This window comes from Zea mays, chromosome 9 (genome assembly GCF_902167145.1).
Source record: "Zea mays cultivar B73 chromosome 9, Zm-B73-REFERENCE-NAM-5.0, whole genome shotgun sequence".
Taxonomy (NCBI): domain Eukaryota; kingdom Viridiplantae; phylum Streptophyta; class Magnoliopsida; order Poales; family Poaceae; genus Zea; species Zea mays.
The window spans coordinates 15,584,753-15,602,807 of NC_050104.1; the positions used below are offsets into that span (position 1 = coordinate 15,584,753).

At 43.4% G+C, this 18,055-nt stretch overlaps 1 protein-coding gene across 2 annotated transcripts; it reads left to right on the forward strand.

Moving 5' to 3' along the window:
- The first annotated feature begins 610 nt into the window (after nucleotides 1–610).
- Nucleotides 611–5,572, forward strand: LOC100502328 (DBP transcription factor). Of its 2 annotated transcripts, NM_001196806.2 has the most exons (4): nucleotides 615–1,134; nucleotides 2,819–3,016; nucleotides 3,514–3,725; nucleotides 4,619–5,572. In NM_001196806.2, exons 1-4 carry the CDS (start codon nucleotides 1,048–1,050, stop codon nucleotides 5,184–5,186), a joined length of 1,065 nt encoding a protein of 354 aa, NP_001183735.1. In that variant the 5' UTR covers nucleotides 615–1,047; the 3' UTR covers nucleotides 5,187–5,572. The 2 variants fall into 2 exon arrangements, with proteins under 2 accessions (XP_008658987.1, NP_001183735.1); XM_008660765.3 differs by lacking the exon at nucleotides 2,819–3,016 and having other exon boundaries at nucleotides 611–1,134; nucleotides 4,619–5,567.
- The last annotated feature ends 12,483 nt before the right edge of the window (nucleotides 5,573–18,055 follow it).

Genomic DNA, 18,055 nt, shown 5'->3' on the forward strand with positions numbered 1-18,055 from the left:
GCGAACCATACCCACAAGACAAAACTCAACATATACCCGTACCCATAAACGTTCGTGGATATGGATCTGTATCCATACTCGTACCCGCCGGGTATCCGCTATCCGATGGGTACATGTTATCCGTCCACCCATTACAATTTTAGCATTCAACCACAAACAACAATTTTATCACATTTTAAAATTATTATCATTCCAGCAGCATCAAATGATAATTTCAATCAACACCAAACAACATGTCATGGATAAAAAATAAAAAATAAGAATTTATGATAATATATTAAATCCGAATAGTCCACATGTCATATATTCATTGGGTAACGGGTATAGATGTCACGAAAAATTATCCACGGATACCTTATTATATTCATAACCGTACCTGCAGATACCAAATTTCACAATACTCATATCTAATATACCCATATCTAATAAATAATTATTTATAATTATTTACCCATATACGTACCATATCGCCAGCGTTACGTTTAACCGACTGTAAATTTGTAGCTCTTTTCCTCTCTCACTTCTTGTTTCTCTTGGAGTCATGTCGGATCTGACGCCTGTTCACCACGTGCCTTTCTTCCTCCTTGGTTCTTCACAGCTCTCCTGCCGGATCAGAGTTTACTGCTCACCGCACCTCCGTTCCTCTCTCCTGAGTCTCCTCTCCTCGTCAAGTCAACAGTCGCCACTGTCCACTGTCCCCACCCGACTGCCTCCATAAAAAAAAACCGAGGTCCAACAAACAACCACTGCAATCTCCATGCCCTTCCTTCCTTCCTTCCCCACACACCATCTCTCTTTCACATGAGGATTTCTTTCCCTTCTTTCTTTCCCACAAATATTCCCAAAGAATCTTCTGTGTTGCTTCTCTCCTCGGATTCCTCTTCCCCTCCTCGCCTCCCACTCCAATTATTCCTCTCCTTACTGACTTGCTTCGCTTCTCTGTTATCTCTGTCCTCTCCTCGTGTTTGTTCTTCCTACCAGCGGAGCGCGAGCTACGCGCTGTGCCTCGTGCCTAGACGAACGGCATAGGCACCGGACGGTGGCGTCATGTGCGTGGAGGAGCCGAAGGACGCCGAACGGTTTGGTTTTGGAGACCCAGGGGTCGAGGAGCCCGCTAAGTTTCCCTTGGCTCAGGTTCGTGTTGACGGCTGGGTGCATAATTAAAGATTCGATTTTGGGTGGTTATCTTGTTGCGTGGATGAAACTTTCGATGTATATCCGTGAATCTGGTATACTTTTCTGTCGGTTCGTTTAAGTGCTTGATCCTGGTATAATGGATGGATTCAAAAGGAAACAATGATTGTCTTTGCTTCGAGTACACGCCTATGTTTATCCATCTGTCTCTCTTTTTTTCCCTTGAGTTCTGCTAGAATCTAGGCGATTTCGTGTTCAGTTGGCGCTAATGAAGGTGTAGATCAGGAGGTGATTTGAACTGTTCAATAAGGCAGAGTTAGGTTTCTTGCATTGTACAGTTAATCTTGCATCGTGTCATATATGGGCGCCTGTAAGTTAGGTGGCGCCAGAATAGTAACAGCTTAGTTAATGGGCCCATTAGGCCTTAGATTAGATGGATCTGTTATCAAATCTTTGTTAGTTGGATTTGTTAGGGACTCTTTGTAAACAGCCTATATATATGGCTGGTTTGGTTCAGAATCAATAAGCAAGATTTATCTCCTAGTTCCCATCTGCTAATTCCATCTACTCTCCTCAACACTTTCCTTCTCACAATTACAACCTAAGATCTACCACCTCTGGTAATCCCCTACCACAATTGTGGCTGGAATGTTAGGTAGCTGTTTCCTGGTGAACGGTGGCAGTTGTTTGTTTGCGGCTGGCCCACGCTTTTCATTATTTCTTAAGTTGCTTCGGTTTTGTACTCTATACTAAAATTTGTCAAACTGTCCGATCATTTCCTTGCTCATTCTGAGGTGCTGTGACAGACAGGTAGTACTAATTTCTGACTATTGTACGTAGCGAACAGGAAATGCTAGAAATTTCTTGAGAGGATATTTCAAGACAGCATATTTTCCGTGTATTTCTGACTAGCTGAAATTTCTTCAGAGTAGTACGTACTTGCCAAGGGCACATGTACTTGATTTCTCTATCAAGGCTAAAATGTAATGAAATAAAACGTGTTTTTTTCCGTGCTGATACCAGTGAAGGCATCATTTTCCTGAAGTGGTCCATGTGATTACTGACTTTGGAAGGGTTGGTACCCACATCATGATAGGAAGTTAGGAACTGCTAGATTTTTCTTCCATGGCTTGTGAGCTACTGTGATTTGATTTTAGGTGTTACTGTCATGGGTGGGTTTTCCTTTTATAGACTGGTAATGTTGATTACCAGCATTAATTTGTGCCAAGGGATAACCAAAAAATGCTGAAGATTGTAATTTCACATGGTTTGTCAATTTACGAACTCAGGCTCTGTTTGTTGCACCATATTAGCCATTGATGCTCTGCATATGGACAATTATTTCTAAAACTTTTTACTGTTCCAACTAAGGGGAAACTAATTCATTAAAATAGATGAGTTAATGTCTCATATAGTTTAACGCGCTCCTTTCTGACAGGAACTTCTGAATTTGTTTGAGTGGAAGCACCAAAGTTGAATTGATTGACATTTGGATTTTGGTTTGTGATTAATTGACGTAATGGAGTTTCCTTATTAGTATGTTCAAGTAGTTATGGCAATGCTACTTGCGCTAACTTGACTTTGTGATTGCATGTAATTTAGATCAGCTAGCTTATCTATAGATTCACATTTAGTGCTTCCTGTATTGCATTCATGTGCACTGATCCTTTCTGTTTACACGCAGATGGAGAGAGTTTGTGAAAATACAACTTCTGCTGATTTCAGGCAGAAGTTAAGCAATTTTGTCCCAGTAATCCGATCGGGGGATTGGTCTGATATTGGAGGTCGCCAATACATGGAAGACACCCACGTGTGCATTCCAGACCTTGCTAAGAACTTTGGTTTCCCATCATTAGATAATGAAGTTGTTTCATTCTATGGGGTACACACTTGCCGTCTTGCCCACTCTATTTTACCTTTCCTAGTTTCATAGACCAATCATATTGCCAAACATGCAAATCAACAAGCAGTCTATGCTGATGGTAAATTCTGACTACATCATTAGAACACCCCATATAAAGAAGAGGACTTCATAACAAATTTGGTCCATACTGCACCAGCCTAGCAGTAGAACGTTGAGGTCGCTCGTTGTGTCAAGTATATCATATGTGTAGTTCATTGTAATATCAGAAGCTGAACATAGGCTTATAATATTTTTTTCTCCTCCCAGAAAACGATTCTGCTTGTTATGATGTACACAGTTGTTTTTTTGTCAGATCACTGGAACAAATTCAGATCTGGGCTCTCAATAATTTTATTGAGTTGCACACTTGCTCATCATCAGTTAACCTAGATAATCATGTTAGTCAGTATGCATGAATGATTCACAAAAACTTGATATTCCTCTTAGGTAACAATTTTCTCCATTTCAATAATCAGGTCTTTGATGGTCACGGTGGAAAAGATGCTGCCCATTTCGTTTGTGATAATTTACCAAGGATGATTGTGGAAGATTCAGATTTCCCTCTTCAGCTTGAAAAAGTTGTGAGAAGGTCCTTTATGCAGATTGATTGCCAGTTTGCTGAGACATGCTCTCTCCATAGAGCATCGTCCTCCGGTACAACTGCACTTACAGCAATGGTTTTTGGAAGGTACTTTCCTGTCACAAGTATGATTTTCCCCAGCTTTTCATAGTATATTTAAGAGTTTTTTTATCGATACCATGAGTTGTATATGTAATGTAATCGATTTCCTTAGAAAGCCTTATTGTTCGATGTCTATCATATGGATTACATAAGAAATATTTTGGTGAACATCTGGTGAAAATGTGTCAAGTATCTTTTAGAACTGAGGCTACAGTGTTCAATCATGTCTGTACAATATTTCATCTCCTTTTAAGTTTTGCCTTTTAAAGATGTATAGAGCTAGTACCATGGCTGTTCAGAAACTGTGCTGTACTATGTCTAGTCTTCAACATGTTCTAATCTTTGTCACAAACATTTGAATATTGACTTCTGTTGATGCCAAGTAGCACAAAATTCTAAATCAACTTGTACAAATTATCTAACGTGCGATGGTATGTGCTCACTTTTCTTTTTTTTAAAGCACAGTAGTTAATATCGGGTGAGGTATTGTGAACCAGAAAAGATGATTTGACTTTTACATACTCACATGTTCATATATAAATTGAACTGATTGTGCTCAACACATCATGGTCTATTCTCTGTTCTCCTTTAGACCTTCAACCATTATTGTGTGCATATAACAATTTGGGATTCGGAAGCATAGAGGCCCATTGTTTAAACTTTAGGCCATTGATGGATCCTCATAGGTTGGTACAGGTTTGCATGTACCCAATATCTATTAGTTTCTTTTAGGGTTTTTTTTCAAATTTGTAATCTCGTTTCAGAATTGGCAATGCACAGACGTGTCGTTCGCTGGCTCGCTCTCTAACTTTATGCTATATTTATACATTTAAATTTATTTGCACTTGTATCTGTTGAACCTCTTTGACCAATGCTAAGAATTTGCACGACCCGTGCAGGTCTCTTCTGGTCGCTAATGCCGGTGACTGTAGGGCGGTTCTTTCCCGGTGTGGCACCGCAGTCGAAATGTCCATGGACCACAGGCCTTGCAGTCTCAGCGAAAAACTGCGCGTAGAATCGCTTGGTGGCTACGTGGACGATGGCTATCTGAACGGTCTGCTAGGAGTCACCAGAGCACTTGGTGACTGGCATCTCGAGGGCATGAAAGGAGCTGGTGAGACAGGTGGTCCCCTGAGTGCTGACCCAGAGCTCAAGATGACCACGCTGACGAAGGATGACGAGTTCTTGATAATTGGCAGCGACGGGATCTGGGACGTCTTCTCGAACCAGAACTCGGTGGACTTCGCCCGGAAGCGCCTCCAGGAGCACAACGATGTGAAGTTGTGCTGCAGGGAAATCGTCGAGGAGGCGATCAGGCGGGGGGCTACTGATAACTTGACTGCAGTGCTGGTCTCGTTCCACCTGGAGGCCCCGCCTCGGATCAGAGTGGACCGTCCTGGTAGGGTGGAGAGGAGCATATCTGCTGAAGGGCTCAATAGCCTCAGGATACTCCTGGGAAGGCAGTAGCTGCGTTCTTGTCGCGATTTTAGGTGCTGTGCCGCATTGCCGAGCTGTAATTGTTTGTAGTCATCTCGGCTCCTCATTGTCGTTAGCTGTTACCCGTTGCTGCGACTGCGACACGTGTTACGATTCTTGTTGGTGATTGAACCAACAAACCTGATATTATTCTTGTTGGTGATTGAACCAACAAACCTGATACTATTCTTGTTGGTGACTGAACCAACAGATTTGAGCTCTGTCCTGTGAGAGATTTTAAGCAGATGAAAGTATATCTGGCAAAGAAGCTGTGAGTTCCCAGCTCACTGTGTAATGTTTGCCTTCCGTTATGTAACAAAACAAAACAATTCATTGACTGAAATGTGTCAGGACTGGGTCAAATTTCCTGTTCTCGCACGACTGTTCACTCGGGTGGTCTTTCTCCCATGATACAAAAACTATGAAGCTGGACACGGTTGAGAACAATGTAAGCAACAGAATGGTTCGGTTGCGGAAACACCGGCCGTTGTCGCCTGACCGGTGTCGTCGGTTTGCAACGAGGTCAAAACAATGCCTTTTCGACATGCCAGTGAAACAACCGAACTGACAAGTTCGCCTGTACAGCTGTACTTTACTCGAGGAATGCACTGGGGGGAAAAAATATGCGCGCTCGTGTACATTCCTCTGCAGACAAGCGCACAAGTTTCTAGGGGCAGATGTATGTCACACCTGAGACCAGGCAGAGTACTTGCCAAGATTATAATTCTCTTTGGTACTTTCAAGCATGCATTGGCACCTAATCAAGGGGGGCAATGGCCTAAACAAGGCCCATATTGTGGGTAGACACACCTCTGCAAAGGCCGGCATAGAGAACATAAACTATTGCCACGTCTTCGCATTGGTACTTCAGGCAACCCCTCTGCTGCAGACATGAGCACACCGATCACTGGATGGGGCTTGGGGCCAGGGTAGTGTTCCAGAGCAAAGATGTATATATTCATCTGAGTCAAATGGTTCAGCTTCAAGCAGTAGAGACCACAGCTCTTCAGTCTTCTCCATTCCAACTGAGCTTCATCACCGAACTGGTCCAAGACCCTCGCGCAGAGACAAGATGAAGAAGAGTTCCTCGCCGTTGGTGGCGGTGGCGGTCGTCATTGTTCTGTTCCTGGTGATGGCAAGGGTGCAGGGTATTCGGCTGGATGCAGAGAGCCATGAGGCATTCAGCAACCAGATGGTTCGTGTAAGTAATCGTCATTCGCGTGCGCATTTTGTACTACACACAGTGCATTGACTCTTTCCGCAGTTCATTAACTGTAGTGCGTTCTTGATTATTTCAGAAACCCGGGGAGATGGGAGCGACGTACGCTGACAGTGAGTCGCCTGGTGAAAAAATGGAGGGAAGCATCTCTGAAGAGAAAGATAGAGCTGGCCACGGTTTGCCGGAGATTCATGTGGATTACTACGGTCCAAGGGGTCATAAATCTAGACACCACTGAGCAGATAAAATAAGATCATCTGTTCTTTTTCCCCCTATCTTCAGATGCACCCCCTTAAACTAGTGAGCGCATCACTTGAGGCTGCCTACTCTAGCAGATAGTAATACTTAGGATGTAATTCATTTATTGTTTCCCCTTTGAAGAGGGGGAAGAAACACCACTGATGTACTAATTCTTGAAGGAAAAAACAATCAAGAAATAGCAAATTGCATGATTATTAGAGAGCTGCAGCTGGGTGTCCAAGTTCCAAAGCAACTGCGGTATTCACCATGTGTATCTGTTCTTTAGGCCAAACACTTAGTAAGTTTATTTAGCAGTTTATTTACAAAAGCTAGAAATATCCCACGTCTATATTAGGACAAAAAGATAAAAGATAGTCGTAGTTCACTTTTTGGTCCGCTTTATGGGGCTAGGGACGGTAATGGATCTCGATCTAAATGTTTCTTCACAATTCGTTAGGGCTCCAAAAATATTTTAGTTCAGAAATGAATAGAAATAGAGAATATATTTTTATAGTTACTCCAACACAATTCCTAAACTGATCCGACCTTAATTTTTATAGTGTACAATTTAGAGCCTATTGTCACCTCGGTATGGAGTAGAAGAATAAGTGTTGTGTCTTGTAGTTACCCAACACTGTATGCGTAGATGCAGTTGCTGGTGTCACGTATAGCTGAGCATTGCAGGATATGCTGCACTATTCGTCGCCAAAGTACATTCTATTAGTCTTCTTTGGCCCTGTTTGTTTTAGTTTTTTTTTTCAGCTTCTGACCACCAAAATCTACTACAAACTGTCAAGTACTCAACTTTTTACTTAGCTTCTATAAAAATCGATTTGATAAAAACCGTCCAAAATTAACATAAACACATAATCGGTCGAGTCATTACAAAAGTAGGAATCCATCACTTTCTAGATCCTGAACCCTATGGACATCTTCATCTTCCTCCGCACGTAATCTCAACGATACACATATTCTCTCCACCGCCAAATTCTCCCTACATCCAGATTCTCATAAAAGCTAGTCAGAAAAAGCTGAACCAAACAACCCCAAATGTGTTAAAGATGAACATACTTTTCAAAGCTAGTGACTGTAGCTAGTCATTAGCTCTTTGATAGTTTGTTTGGTTGATGTTGATTAGATGTGTACATAAAACCGGAAGATGAACCATACCGAGCAGTGGCGGACCCAGGACGAGAATTTATGGGGCCAGAAAGACCACATGAGAGCCATGGCTTGCTGGTTCGCCAAGCCTGCCGACCGTCGGGGATAGGTCATATCGTTGCGACGAGTGAGATCTAGTTTGTCGGAGTCACGATTGTAGGAAACGGTGACGCCTAAGAGGGGGGGTGAATTAGGACTTCTAAAAACTTTTTTCTAAACTAGGCCACAAATAAAACCCTAGAGTAAAACCTATACAAATAATTAAACTAGAATGTGCAAACTAGATTTCGTCTAAGTGTTGCTATCTCTACCGCAAAGGCTAAGTTTCAATCTAAACAATCTACCAAAAAGACAAGACTGAAACTTAAATACTTAATGTAAATGCTGAAGGTAAAGAGCAAGGTAGAGATGCAAACTCTCGTAGAAGACGCCGGTATTTTTACCGAGGTATCCGGAACCACGCAAGGTTCCGACTAATCCTCGTTAGTGCCCCTACGCAAAGTGAAGCCCACGCGAGGGCCAAGCACCTCGGTCGAGTAACTCAGTAGAGAGGTGTGGGCCTTCTCCACGTGCAAGTGGTGCTCCGCTTCTGGCTCCTCTTGGACGTTCCCCGCCGTCTCCACTATCGAGCTTTCGGCCGAAACGTCGCGGGCCTCGTTCCCTCCAGTACATGGTGGCAGCCGTGACACAAACACAGTTGTCACGGTCTCGCAAGATTCTTGCCCCACTCGGTACAATTACAACGGCTCACGCAAGAGCCGAGGGGTTGTGTAGTTTTTCTAAACTCACTCAACTAACAAGGATTCAATTAGAGCAAGCGCTAATGTGGTCTAACTAACCTAAGCACTTCGCAAAACACCTATGCTAATCACCGATTGATTCTATTAAGCACTTTGGTGTATGAGCACTTGGAAGTGTCTACAATATGCCTTGGCATGTTGCTTGGGCTCCCACACCTTCAAATGGTCGGTTGAGGGGGTATTTGTAGCCTCCCCACACAATTGTAGCCATTGGACACAAGCAGCAGCTTTCTGTCGACGGGCGCACCGGACAGTCCGGTGCACACTAGACAAGCATTGTTCACTGTCCGGTGTCCTACCACGTCAGCCGACCGTTGTGGTCTATAGCAGTCGACCGTTGGATCCGACCGTTACCGGACAGTCCGGTGCACACTGGACAGGTTACTATTCAGTGTCCGGGGCACCACCAGTGCGCTGGCTAACTGCCCACTTCATGGATTTCTTCACTGTTTCTTTTGGGCTTCTTTTCCTCTTGAGTCTTGGACTTCTACGCATCTTTTATGTTTTTTTGAGGTGTTGCATCCTCAGAGTCTTCGTCCAATCCTCTTCGCATCTCGTGAACTATAAATACAAGCACTAGCAAACATATTAGTCCATAGGTTATGTTGATCATCAAACATCAAAACCTTTTGAGCCAAATGGCTCGGGGTCCATTTTCCTTACAACGATGAAAATGGGGCAATGGACGGAGGCGTCAGGAAGGGGCGGAGTCGGGCGGCATCGCATCGGGAATGGGTCGGCGACGAAAATGGGGCAACAAGCAAACTGGTTTAGGTGGTGTCGGGAAGATTAAGGTCAGACTGGTAGATGTAAGGACTGGACCGAGAGGATTCGATGAGGAGGCTCATGAAAGGGTTGTTTTAGGTCATATTCTAAACCTCTAGAGCTAATTGTTAACTGGTTTTAGCTAGGTTGGGCATCTAACAAGTAATACTTATTTGAGGGGTATATCTAACAATTAGTTGATCCATTCTAAACCTCTTAGCTAATTTTAACCACTAGCTATTAGGTTTATAGGTTTATAACAATACTTTATACTATATAAAACTTTAATTTTTTCTACACTTAACACTAAATAATCATTAGACATAAAAGGGTGTACAAAATTGAGGGAGACCATGGCTCACTTTGCCTCCCTTTGGATCCGCCTTTGATACCAAGCGGTTCTTGGAATGGGATTTATCGCGCATCTCAGTCATCCCTCTTTTGTTTACCAGCGGGTACATATCTTGTGCAAATGCAACTCATGTTCCAATTGCAAATGTCACGTATACGAAAAAATCTATACTTCAAAACTTGGAACAATTTTGGAACTTGGCACATAGATAGCTCATCCAAGTATATGTACTTCTTGGCAAAGATTAAACTATGACATGAACATGACAAAGTTCAGAACAAATGCGATACAAGAAAAAGCGGTTTTAAATCTCAACTTTGTAACAAAGTACATTATAGATGAACTATGAATGTGCTAAGTTTTAAAGTTCTTTTGAAGACATGGGTCAAATGGTGTATTTGCACAATCTGCACAAAATATGTACCCTTTGTTTCCCATGCTAGGATAGTATGACCATAGATCGAGCTCGCGAGCTATGCCAGCTTTTTGGGCTCATATGCCAGGATAGAAAATAAGCTCCAAGCTCGCGAGCCATTGCCAAGCTAGTTTTTTGGGTTGGTTGGTGCAACAAACCAAGCTGACTCGTTCCGGCTCGCGAGCTATGCCAGTACTTTATATTCCACATTTACATATTATTAATTCATTATATAATACAGTAATATTTATTAGGGTACAATTCATGAGCCAACTTTGGGTCGAGTCAAGCCTCATTCTTCAGCTCGTTAAGTGGATGAGCTCAGTCGGGCACCAAGCTACATCGAGCTGAGTCGATCTCGTCTCGACTTATTTCTAGCCTACCACCATGCATATAGCATTACTTTTACAAACATCCAAATGGTGTGGACACCATGTTTTGAGACTTACACAACAGCAAAAAAACCAAAATTTTCATCGACCAAAAATAAATTTGCGGGTCTTTAAAACCCACGTGAACTGACTAGTTTCCGTTGGCAGGGAGACAATTCACAAAATTCACTTAATTTCATCGGTATTGTGACAATAGTCGAGGAAAATACTGATTTCCATCGGCTTCTGCCAGACGACCGATAGAAATTTAATCATTCCGAATACTCCAGCATCATTTCGTTCTCCCTCTTATGTGCTTCACTCTCTCAGCTCACACTATGCCCACACGAGAGCCTATCGCTGCCTCTGTCTGCGCCATCGCTCTGTACTACTAACACCCCCACCATGTTCCTCTTTGGGGTACTACACAGAACATGCCTTCAAGTTTTAGTGGTTTGTGAATGTTGGTTTGCTCACCTTTTTGCCCTTTCTAATTTGATTCTTCTCAGTTGGATGTTTTGTTGTTGTGGTAATCTCTTTTTTGGAGATTGTTTTAGCTATTGAATTATTGCTATCAATTTAGTTTATTTGATGGAACCAATATGGCCTTGACTCTTAATAGATTTATTTTTGATTGATTGTATATTTGTTTGTTTGGGATTCTAGAGCTTGTTTCCTTGTCAACTCTTTTTTGTGGTCTGAGTCTGATTTGAATTTTTTTTGCATGACTTCTTAGAGCCTAGAAACTATTTTTTGGTGGCCCTCTAGTGGGCTGTGTTGTACATTATATTATTTCAAGCCCTTGAATTGCTTTTATTATGACCACATCATGTGGGATATTGGGGACTCGTGCTTTTATAGAGATAAATCTTCTAAAGTACTGAGCTAATAGCTCTTTGTGGTGTCTGCAATTGAAAAGACTAACTACCATGAACAATATTGGTTGGAATCTTTGGAATTTAATGAGGAGTTTGGATATCATTTGATCATATGATTGTATCGATCTTGGCTGTAATGATGAATATCATTGTTTGGGAGGTGCTTTGACAGCCATGATGAATGATTTTGCTAAGGTAGCTTCGTCGTCCCCTCCTGAAATTACTACTCCTTCTAAGCTCATTAGAAATTGTCTTGGTCAGACTGGCCATCGAAGGTTGGAAGCATCTTGAACTTGTAATCTAGTGGCCATTGTGCCATTTGTAGATTGGTTTAAAGTGGTGAAGTTGGGTCGATTGATATGAATGATCGTCGTGAACTTCTTTCTTGTGAAGCCTTTGCTACATAACTAGGGTTGTTAAGTGAGTCATCTTGATTGATGTTTTGGATTTCATCATTCGGGGACATTTAAAAGTGGTTTCAACTTCTTGAATTCTTTGACTCAAATATTTTCCCTACTCTTCTCTAACACTCCTTGAGTTCTGCTTGTCTGGCCTATAATTGATCTTGTAGTTTTTTGGGGTATTTGTTCTTCTGTTTCATCTTAGTTCTGGCCCACTTGTGTGAAATCATTGTTTTCATTGTTGAGCTGTGAATTGCCTTCATTCATATTAAGTGTTGCTTTCTGCGAACACAAGGTTGACTTGTCCCTTGTGGTTCGGGTTGATTATGAGTGATTATCAATGGGTAGCACTCTGGGGTAGTCAATGGACTGACCAGAGTGTGAGATTATGTATGTGCAACCATATCGGTTGGATTGCGGTGTGTAGGTGCGGAGTATAGAGACGATGACGAAGGTGAAGGTCATACGAGTTCGTGCCGATCGACCATAGCGGTGAAGGACAAACACTGGGACTTGACTTAGGGACCGAAGTCGTCGGGTGACCAGCCGTGGTGGCTCACACCTGAGACACGTACTCGCGTGACGACATGGCAGAGCAGGCCGTGTTGCGGCGTGGTCAAGGACTGGAGGACACATATCCAGGACGTGGGGGACACGCACACGGTGCGATACTCACGGCGATTTGGTGGTTGAGCCTCAAAACCACCCTGCACTACGGATGACGATTTTGTTGAGTTTGGGCCTCAAAACTCGACTACGATGGTTTCGGAGGGAACCAGTGGTGGTTGAGCCTAAAAACCACCCTGCACTATGGATGGCGGTTTTTGTTAAGTTTGAGCCTCAAAACTCGGCGGCGATGGTTCCGGAGGGAACCAGTGGCGGCACATGGCGGCGCCGCGAAGGGTGCGTCAAGGCGAAACAACTTCGTGTGGAGTGCGTGGTCATTGGATCGAAAACCTAGAAGTTGGTCTATTTTGCCCCTAGCAGAGTGGATATGCTCTATGTAAATAGGGGTATTTTATAAAGTAGAATAACCATTTATAAATAGAGAGGAAGACTGGTTAGTTCAACACCTATGGCCTGCCATTTGTTTAGTCTCTCTTGTTTAGAACTCTTAGTTTTCCTCTCTAGGTAGTTACCTTTTGTGCCAAGAGATCTGGAACGATTTTGTCTATCGACTCTGTCTGTGAGCTGTATTGTTTTATTTGAGGAAGGGTCATCGGATCGGTCCACAGCTTTTGGTTGGCTTCAATTTCACCCTTGCTGAATTTTTGAAGTCTTTTGCTCTTGAGTTCTTCCCTTCTCTTCTCTTTGTGATCTTGTGAAGAATCATCGAGTTCTTGTCACTCTATATATAGCATCTCACTCCAACAAATTATCTATCTAGTTTGACTAGTCAGAATGGATAGCTAAATTTGGCTAGTGAGGGACTCAATTTAGAGATTCGAATAACTTAGACAATTTAGATGGCTAGTCTGTTGAAAAGTTATTTTAGGGACAATTCAATATATACTACTCTTAAGCAGGTGGATCTGAACAATACCACACTACTAAGATGAAGTACCTAAGATATACCACTTGTAAGACACTTTTTCTTTAAATAATAACATGATACCTATTAATCACTATCTTTCTCTATATTAATCTAGTTTTAACACTAAAATTGACGTACTTGGACCAGTTTACCCCTCAATATGAAAAACGCGATCTAGATATCCCATCAAAATAATATAAATAAAAATAAAACATCATAAAATACATCATAATAATCATAATCAAAATGCATAATATTAAAACATCATAAAATATTTAAATTAGATGCATGCAATTTTAAAATATTGTGCTAACCTTTACTCAGATTAATTATGCACTGAAATTTCGTGAATTATAATTACTATGATACATTTTGCGACGTTTTAATATTTTATTTTGAATCTAAATATATTATATTATTTTGATGGGATGTCTAGATCGTGGTTTTTGTATATTAAGGGGTAAAGTGTAAGTACATAAATTTTAGCTTAAAACTTGATTAGTATAGAGAAAGATAGTGATTAGTAGGTATCATGGTAGTATTTAAATAAAGAGTGTCTCACGAGTGGTATATCTTAGACCCCTCATCTTATCAGTGGTGTTGTTTAGATCCGCCTGCTTAGGAGCGGTATATATTGAATTGTCTCCTTGTGTGGCTGTTGAGTAGTCGAAATTTGGCTTGATCAGCCATTTAGCTAGTCTTTTAGAGATACTCTTGGTGTGGCTAGCCGAATTTAGTTAGTGAGGGAGCCTGTTTGGAAAGTCAGATAGCTTGACGAGTTAGATGAGTACTAGTCTATTGGATATTTATTTTGCTGTTGAGTACATGGGCGAATTTATGGGTGTTTATTAAGGTCGGCCGATTCAATAAAATTTATAAATACTTTAGCAAAACACTGTTAAAGTTCATAAAAATCTATATCATATAGCAAAGTTGCTCTTGATGATCCCGACAATATTTTCGTCTACATTCGTCATTGGTTGAGTAGCTAAAATTTAGCTTAACGAGCCGTTCGGCTAGTCTTTTGCAGCAGTTGCTCTAATGAATCTATAAATATAGAATCTATAAATTAATATATTTACATGAGTACGAAGACCACGAGACTACGGGAGAACACAAAAGAAACGCGATGCAATTCTACATGCATCTGTAAATATAGGAGCGCAGGCTGTTCTCCGACGATCTGGAATCAATGGCGCACGCTGGACACGACGTTACGATCATTGCGCCACGAATACTCGAAACGGAAAAAGGCAGCCGATCTTGCGCCCACTTTGAGCATACATTAATTAACAGGAAATGGCAGCGGTAGTAGGTGGATGAAGCTTAAAGAATTTGCCACGATCATTACAGTTAGACAGGCTCTATACATATCGATCGGCTGTGCCTGTATGCATGGGATAAGTACACGTGCGAATTGCAAGACAGATATGATGCACAGGCAACTCCATGCAAAAGCAGTGCCACAGGAGAAAAAGCAATCAAGTGCCTGCACGTTACTGTTCTCATAGCGGCAGCGCTGAGGGCACCCTCAACGCTATGATCGATATAGATAGCTATCGATCTCTAAAAGAACCTCAATAATATTATTCTCTCATAACATGAATAACGCTACATGCACTACCGGAATCAGCTTCTTTGCCGTGTGTTCTAAACACACGGCAAAGGCTATTTCACACTCGGCAACGGCTTTGCCGAGTGTAACACTCGGCAAAGAACGCTCGGCGAACTGTACATCGGCAACAGCTTCTTTGCCGAGTACTTTTTGTCGGGCACTCGGCAAAGTCTTTGCCGAGTGCCATTTGGCACTCGGCAAAGAAAAGTCACCGTCACGGCGCCAAGTAACGGTGACGGATCCTTTGCCGAGTGCCTACGGCGACACTCGGCAAAGACTGGTCCAGTGGACCCCACAATCAGTCCCTGTGCCGAGAGCCCTAATGGCACTCGGCAAAGAAGGTTTCTTTGCCGAGTGTCTGGTGGCCTGGCACTCGGCAAAGAACCCTCCAGTGGGCCCCATTGCCAGTATCTTTGCCGAGTGTCTTGGCAAAAGCACTCGGCAAAGATATCTTTGCCGGTTCCCAGGTTTCCTTCTTTGCCGAGTGCCACTGTCAGCACTCGGCAAAGATGTCTTTACCGGTTCCCAGGTTCCCTTCTTTGCCGAGTGCCATGGTCATAGCACTCGGCAAAGCCACCCTTTGCCGAGTGTTACACTCGGCAAAGTGACCAGGATGTCCCTTTTTTATTTGCTTTTGTTGTTCCATCCAAACAAACAAAAGATATATATCATTCACATCACATTATATATCAAGCACATCACAGAATGAACACATTTATCATCAACACCATATATATCACAAAGTCTCACAAAACAGATCACACTAAAGTCAGGATCATCACAAAACAGATACAAGTATGCATCATCACTAACATCACCAAGTATCTCACAAGATAAAGTGTAACTAACATCACCAACACTCATAAAGGTAAGTCTGGATCATCACAAAACAAATCATCAACGAGGTGGGCATCTGGACTGGTTCGGCGAAGGGCTGGACGAAGCATGAGGGTTGTTCGACGCCGCCGATTGACCCTGCACAGAGAAGAGATTGTATGTGTGAGAACATATGAATATATATCATGCAGTACTAAAATTTTGATACTCACAGGAGTAGTGAACTCTGTAGGGTCAGCTGCAGGGAACAACGGAGGTGGTGGAGCATGACCCTGTGCGGCGCCAAGGCTCTGCATGTACGCGAACATCTCCGCCATCCTCTTCTCTAGCTCCTCACGTTGCCTCCTCTCATCATCTAGCTGAGTCTGTAATATTTCGCCCTAATGTTACGATAATGCAAAGAGAAGATATATAAAAATCAATGAACGATGAATAGATAAGGAATAACCTGGAGTTGCTAGATACGATGCTGTGAGGTGTCCTGCCGAGGTCGTATGGCTGGGCTCGCGCTCGTGCTCCTTGCTCGCACCTGAGAGAGAGTGGGAGTGGAGGACGAGTCGATTGCCCCGTCGGCAATCCAGTACCGCCCATGCCTCTTGCCTCCTCCGACCCTCATGAGGACATCTCCGTCGATGTCCTCGGTCCTCGGATCGTAATCTGGCCCATGGACCTCCTTGGCCATGGCGGTGTACTCACTGAGTCGGCTGTGGATGGCGGGGTTGGTGTACGCCTCGGGCCCGTCATCCGGGTTGTAGGTGACGTCGGACGTCGCCTTCCCCTTGTGGGCCATGGCATATGCCGAGAACGTGGAGCAAGGCGCGCCACCATGTGCCGCCGACTGCGAGAAAACCAACGAGATGGTTAGAAATCATGTCTAATCGAAAGTTATATACCTAAATAAAAAAGAGCGCGTACCCATGCTTCCGCGTATTTGCCCAGGCTGCGGCTGCCTTGATGGTGGGAGGGACCTTGCATCAGCAAACGCCGTTCCCGGCTAGCGTTGTGCGCCTCATCCCACTCAGCCGAGCACCACCTCTGCACCATCTGCTCCCAGCACTCAGGATGCGCGGCGCACCAATGAGGAATCATCTAAAAAAATATAAGTACACAGCATATCAGAAGAAAAAAATAAGCATATTTAGTACCAATAATAAAGTTTTGTATTTACCTGCAAGTACTGGTCCGGAGTCAACGACATGGTTCGGGCATCCTTCTTGTTCACCTTCTCCCCAAGGACGGAGCCGTGGTAAGTGACGATGGCCTGGATGCGCGCCTCGTAGTGCATGTCCACGACGAGCTTCTTACAGCATGTCGTAGACACCACATCCGCCCTGGCCTCATATCCAGCATCGCACCTGAAGAAATCCTACATACACAAAGACGATGTATCCATACATTATTTCAAGAATATGCAACAAATGCGACTTATTAAACAATATAGTGCGATGAAGACTTACCCACAGCTCTTGCTTCACCCGCTCCGCCTTGTTGAATTGTCTGCCGTCCCGATCTACTGCATCGGGGGCGACGGCGTAGTGGTCGAAGGTGTATGCTGGGCTCGTCACTCCGGCGTACTCGACAAGTCCAGGGAAGTGTTCCCGGCATAGAAGGCCCAGGATGCCATTGGGGTTGCGGCCGTGACCCCCTGCAGTCTCCAAAACCATCCAAGACCTGTCCAAGTGATTAAGATGAAGTATTAGTTTCTATTATTAATTTGAACATATAATATGAAAAGGCAGCAACAATATGTAAAGTTACCTACCTCTCTCCATCGGGTCGTATCAGCGGACGTCTGTCACGAAGTATGGGTCGCTTAGGGAGGCTCGCGGGACCTCGCAGGTAGATACTCCTCGAACCTGAGGAGCCAGAACCTGAGACGTCCTGCTGAGCGGCGTCGTCGTCGTCGTCGTCCTGCTGCGCCGCATCGTCGTCGTCCTGCTGTGCCGCATCGACAGCGGCTTGCTGCTCCACCTGCTGCTGTACGGCGTCGTCCTGCTGCGCCTCCTCCTCCGTCCTACGGGTGCTCCTCCTCCCCCTCCCCCTCCCCCTCCTCGTCCTCGTCCCACCGCCCACCATCTTTGCCCAACAACCTGCAATTAAGAGTAAACAATTAAGCACAGATAAAAAATATGTATTTAGAAACATATGCAAAATAAATGAAATATAGCATTACATCGATTAAAAATAATCTTCATATGTGTCCGGGTTAGCCGGATCATAAGTGTCATCATCACTATCAACCATTTCATAGTCGACATCATCTGAAGGCGCA

Bases quoted from the DNA above. Each gene is read 5' to 3' on its own strand.
- LOC100502328 (NM_001196806.2), top strand. From the start codon at position 1,048: ATGTGCGTGGAGGAGCCGAAGGACGCCGAACGGTTTGGTTTTGGAGAC. The intron at 1,135-2,818 runs GTTCGTGTTGAC...GTTTACACGCAG, and splicing joins CTAAGTTTCCCTTGGCTCAG to ATGGAGAGAGTTTGTGAAAA. The intron at 3,726-4,618 runs GTACTTTCCTGT...CGACCCGTGCAG, and splicing joins ACAGCAATGGTTTTTGGAAG to GTCTCTTCTGGTCGCTAATG.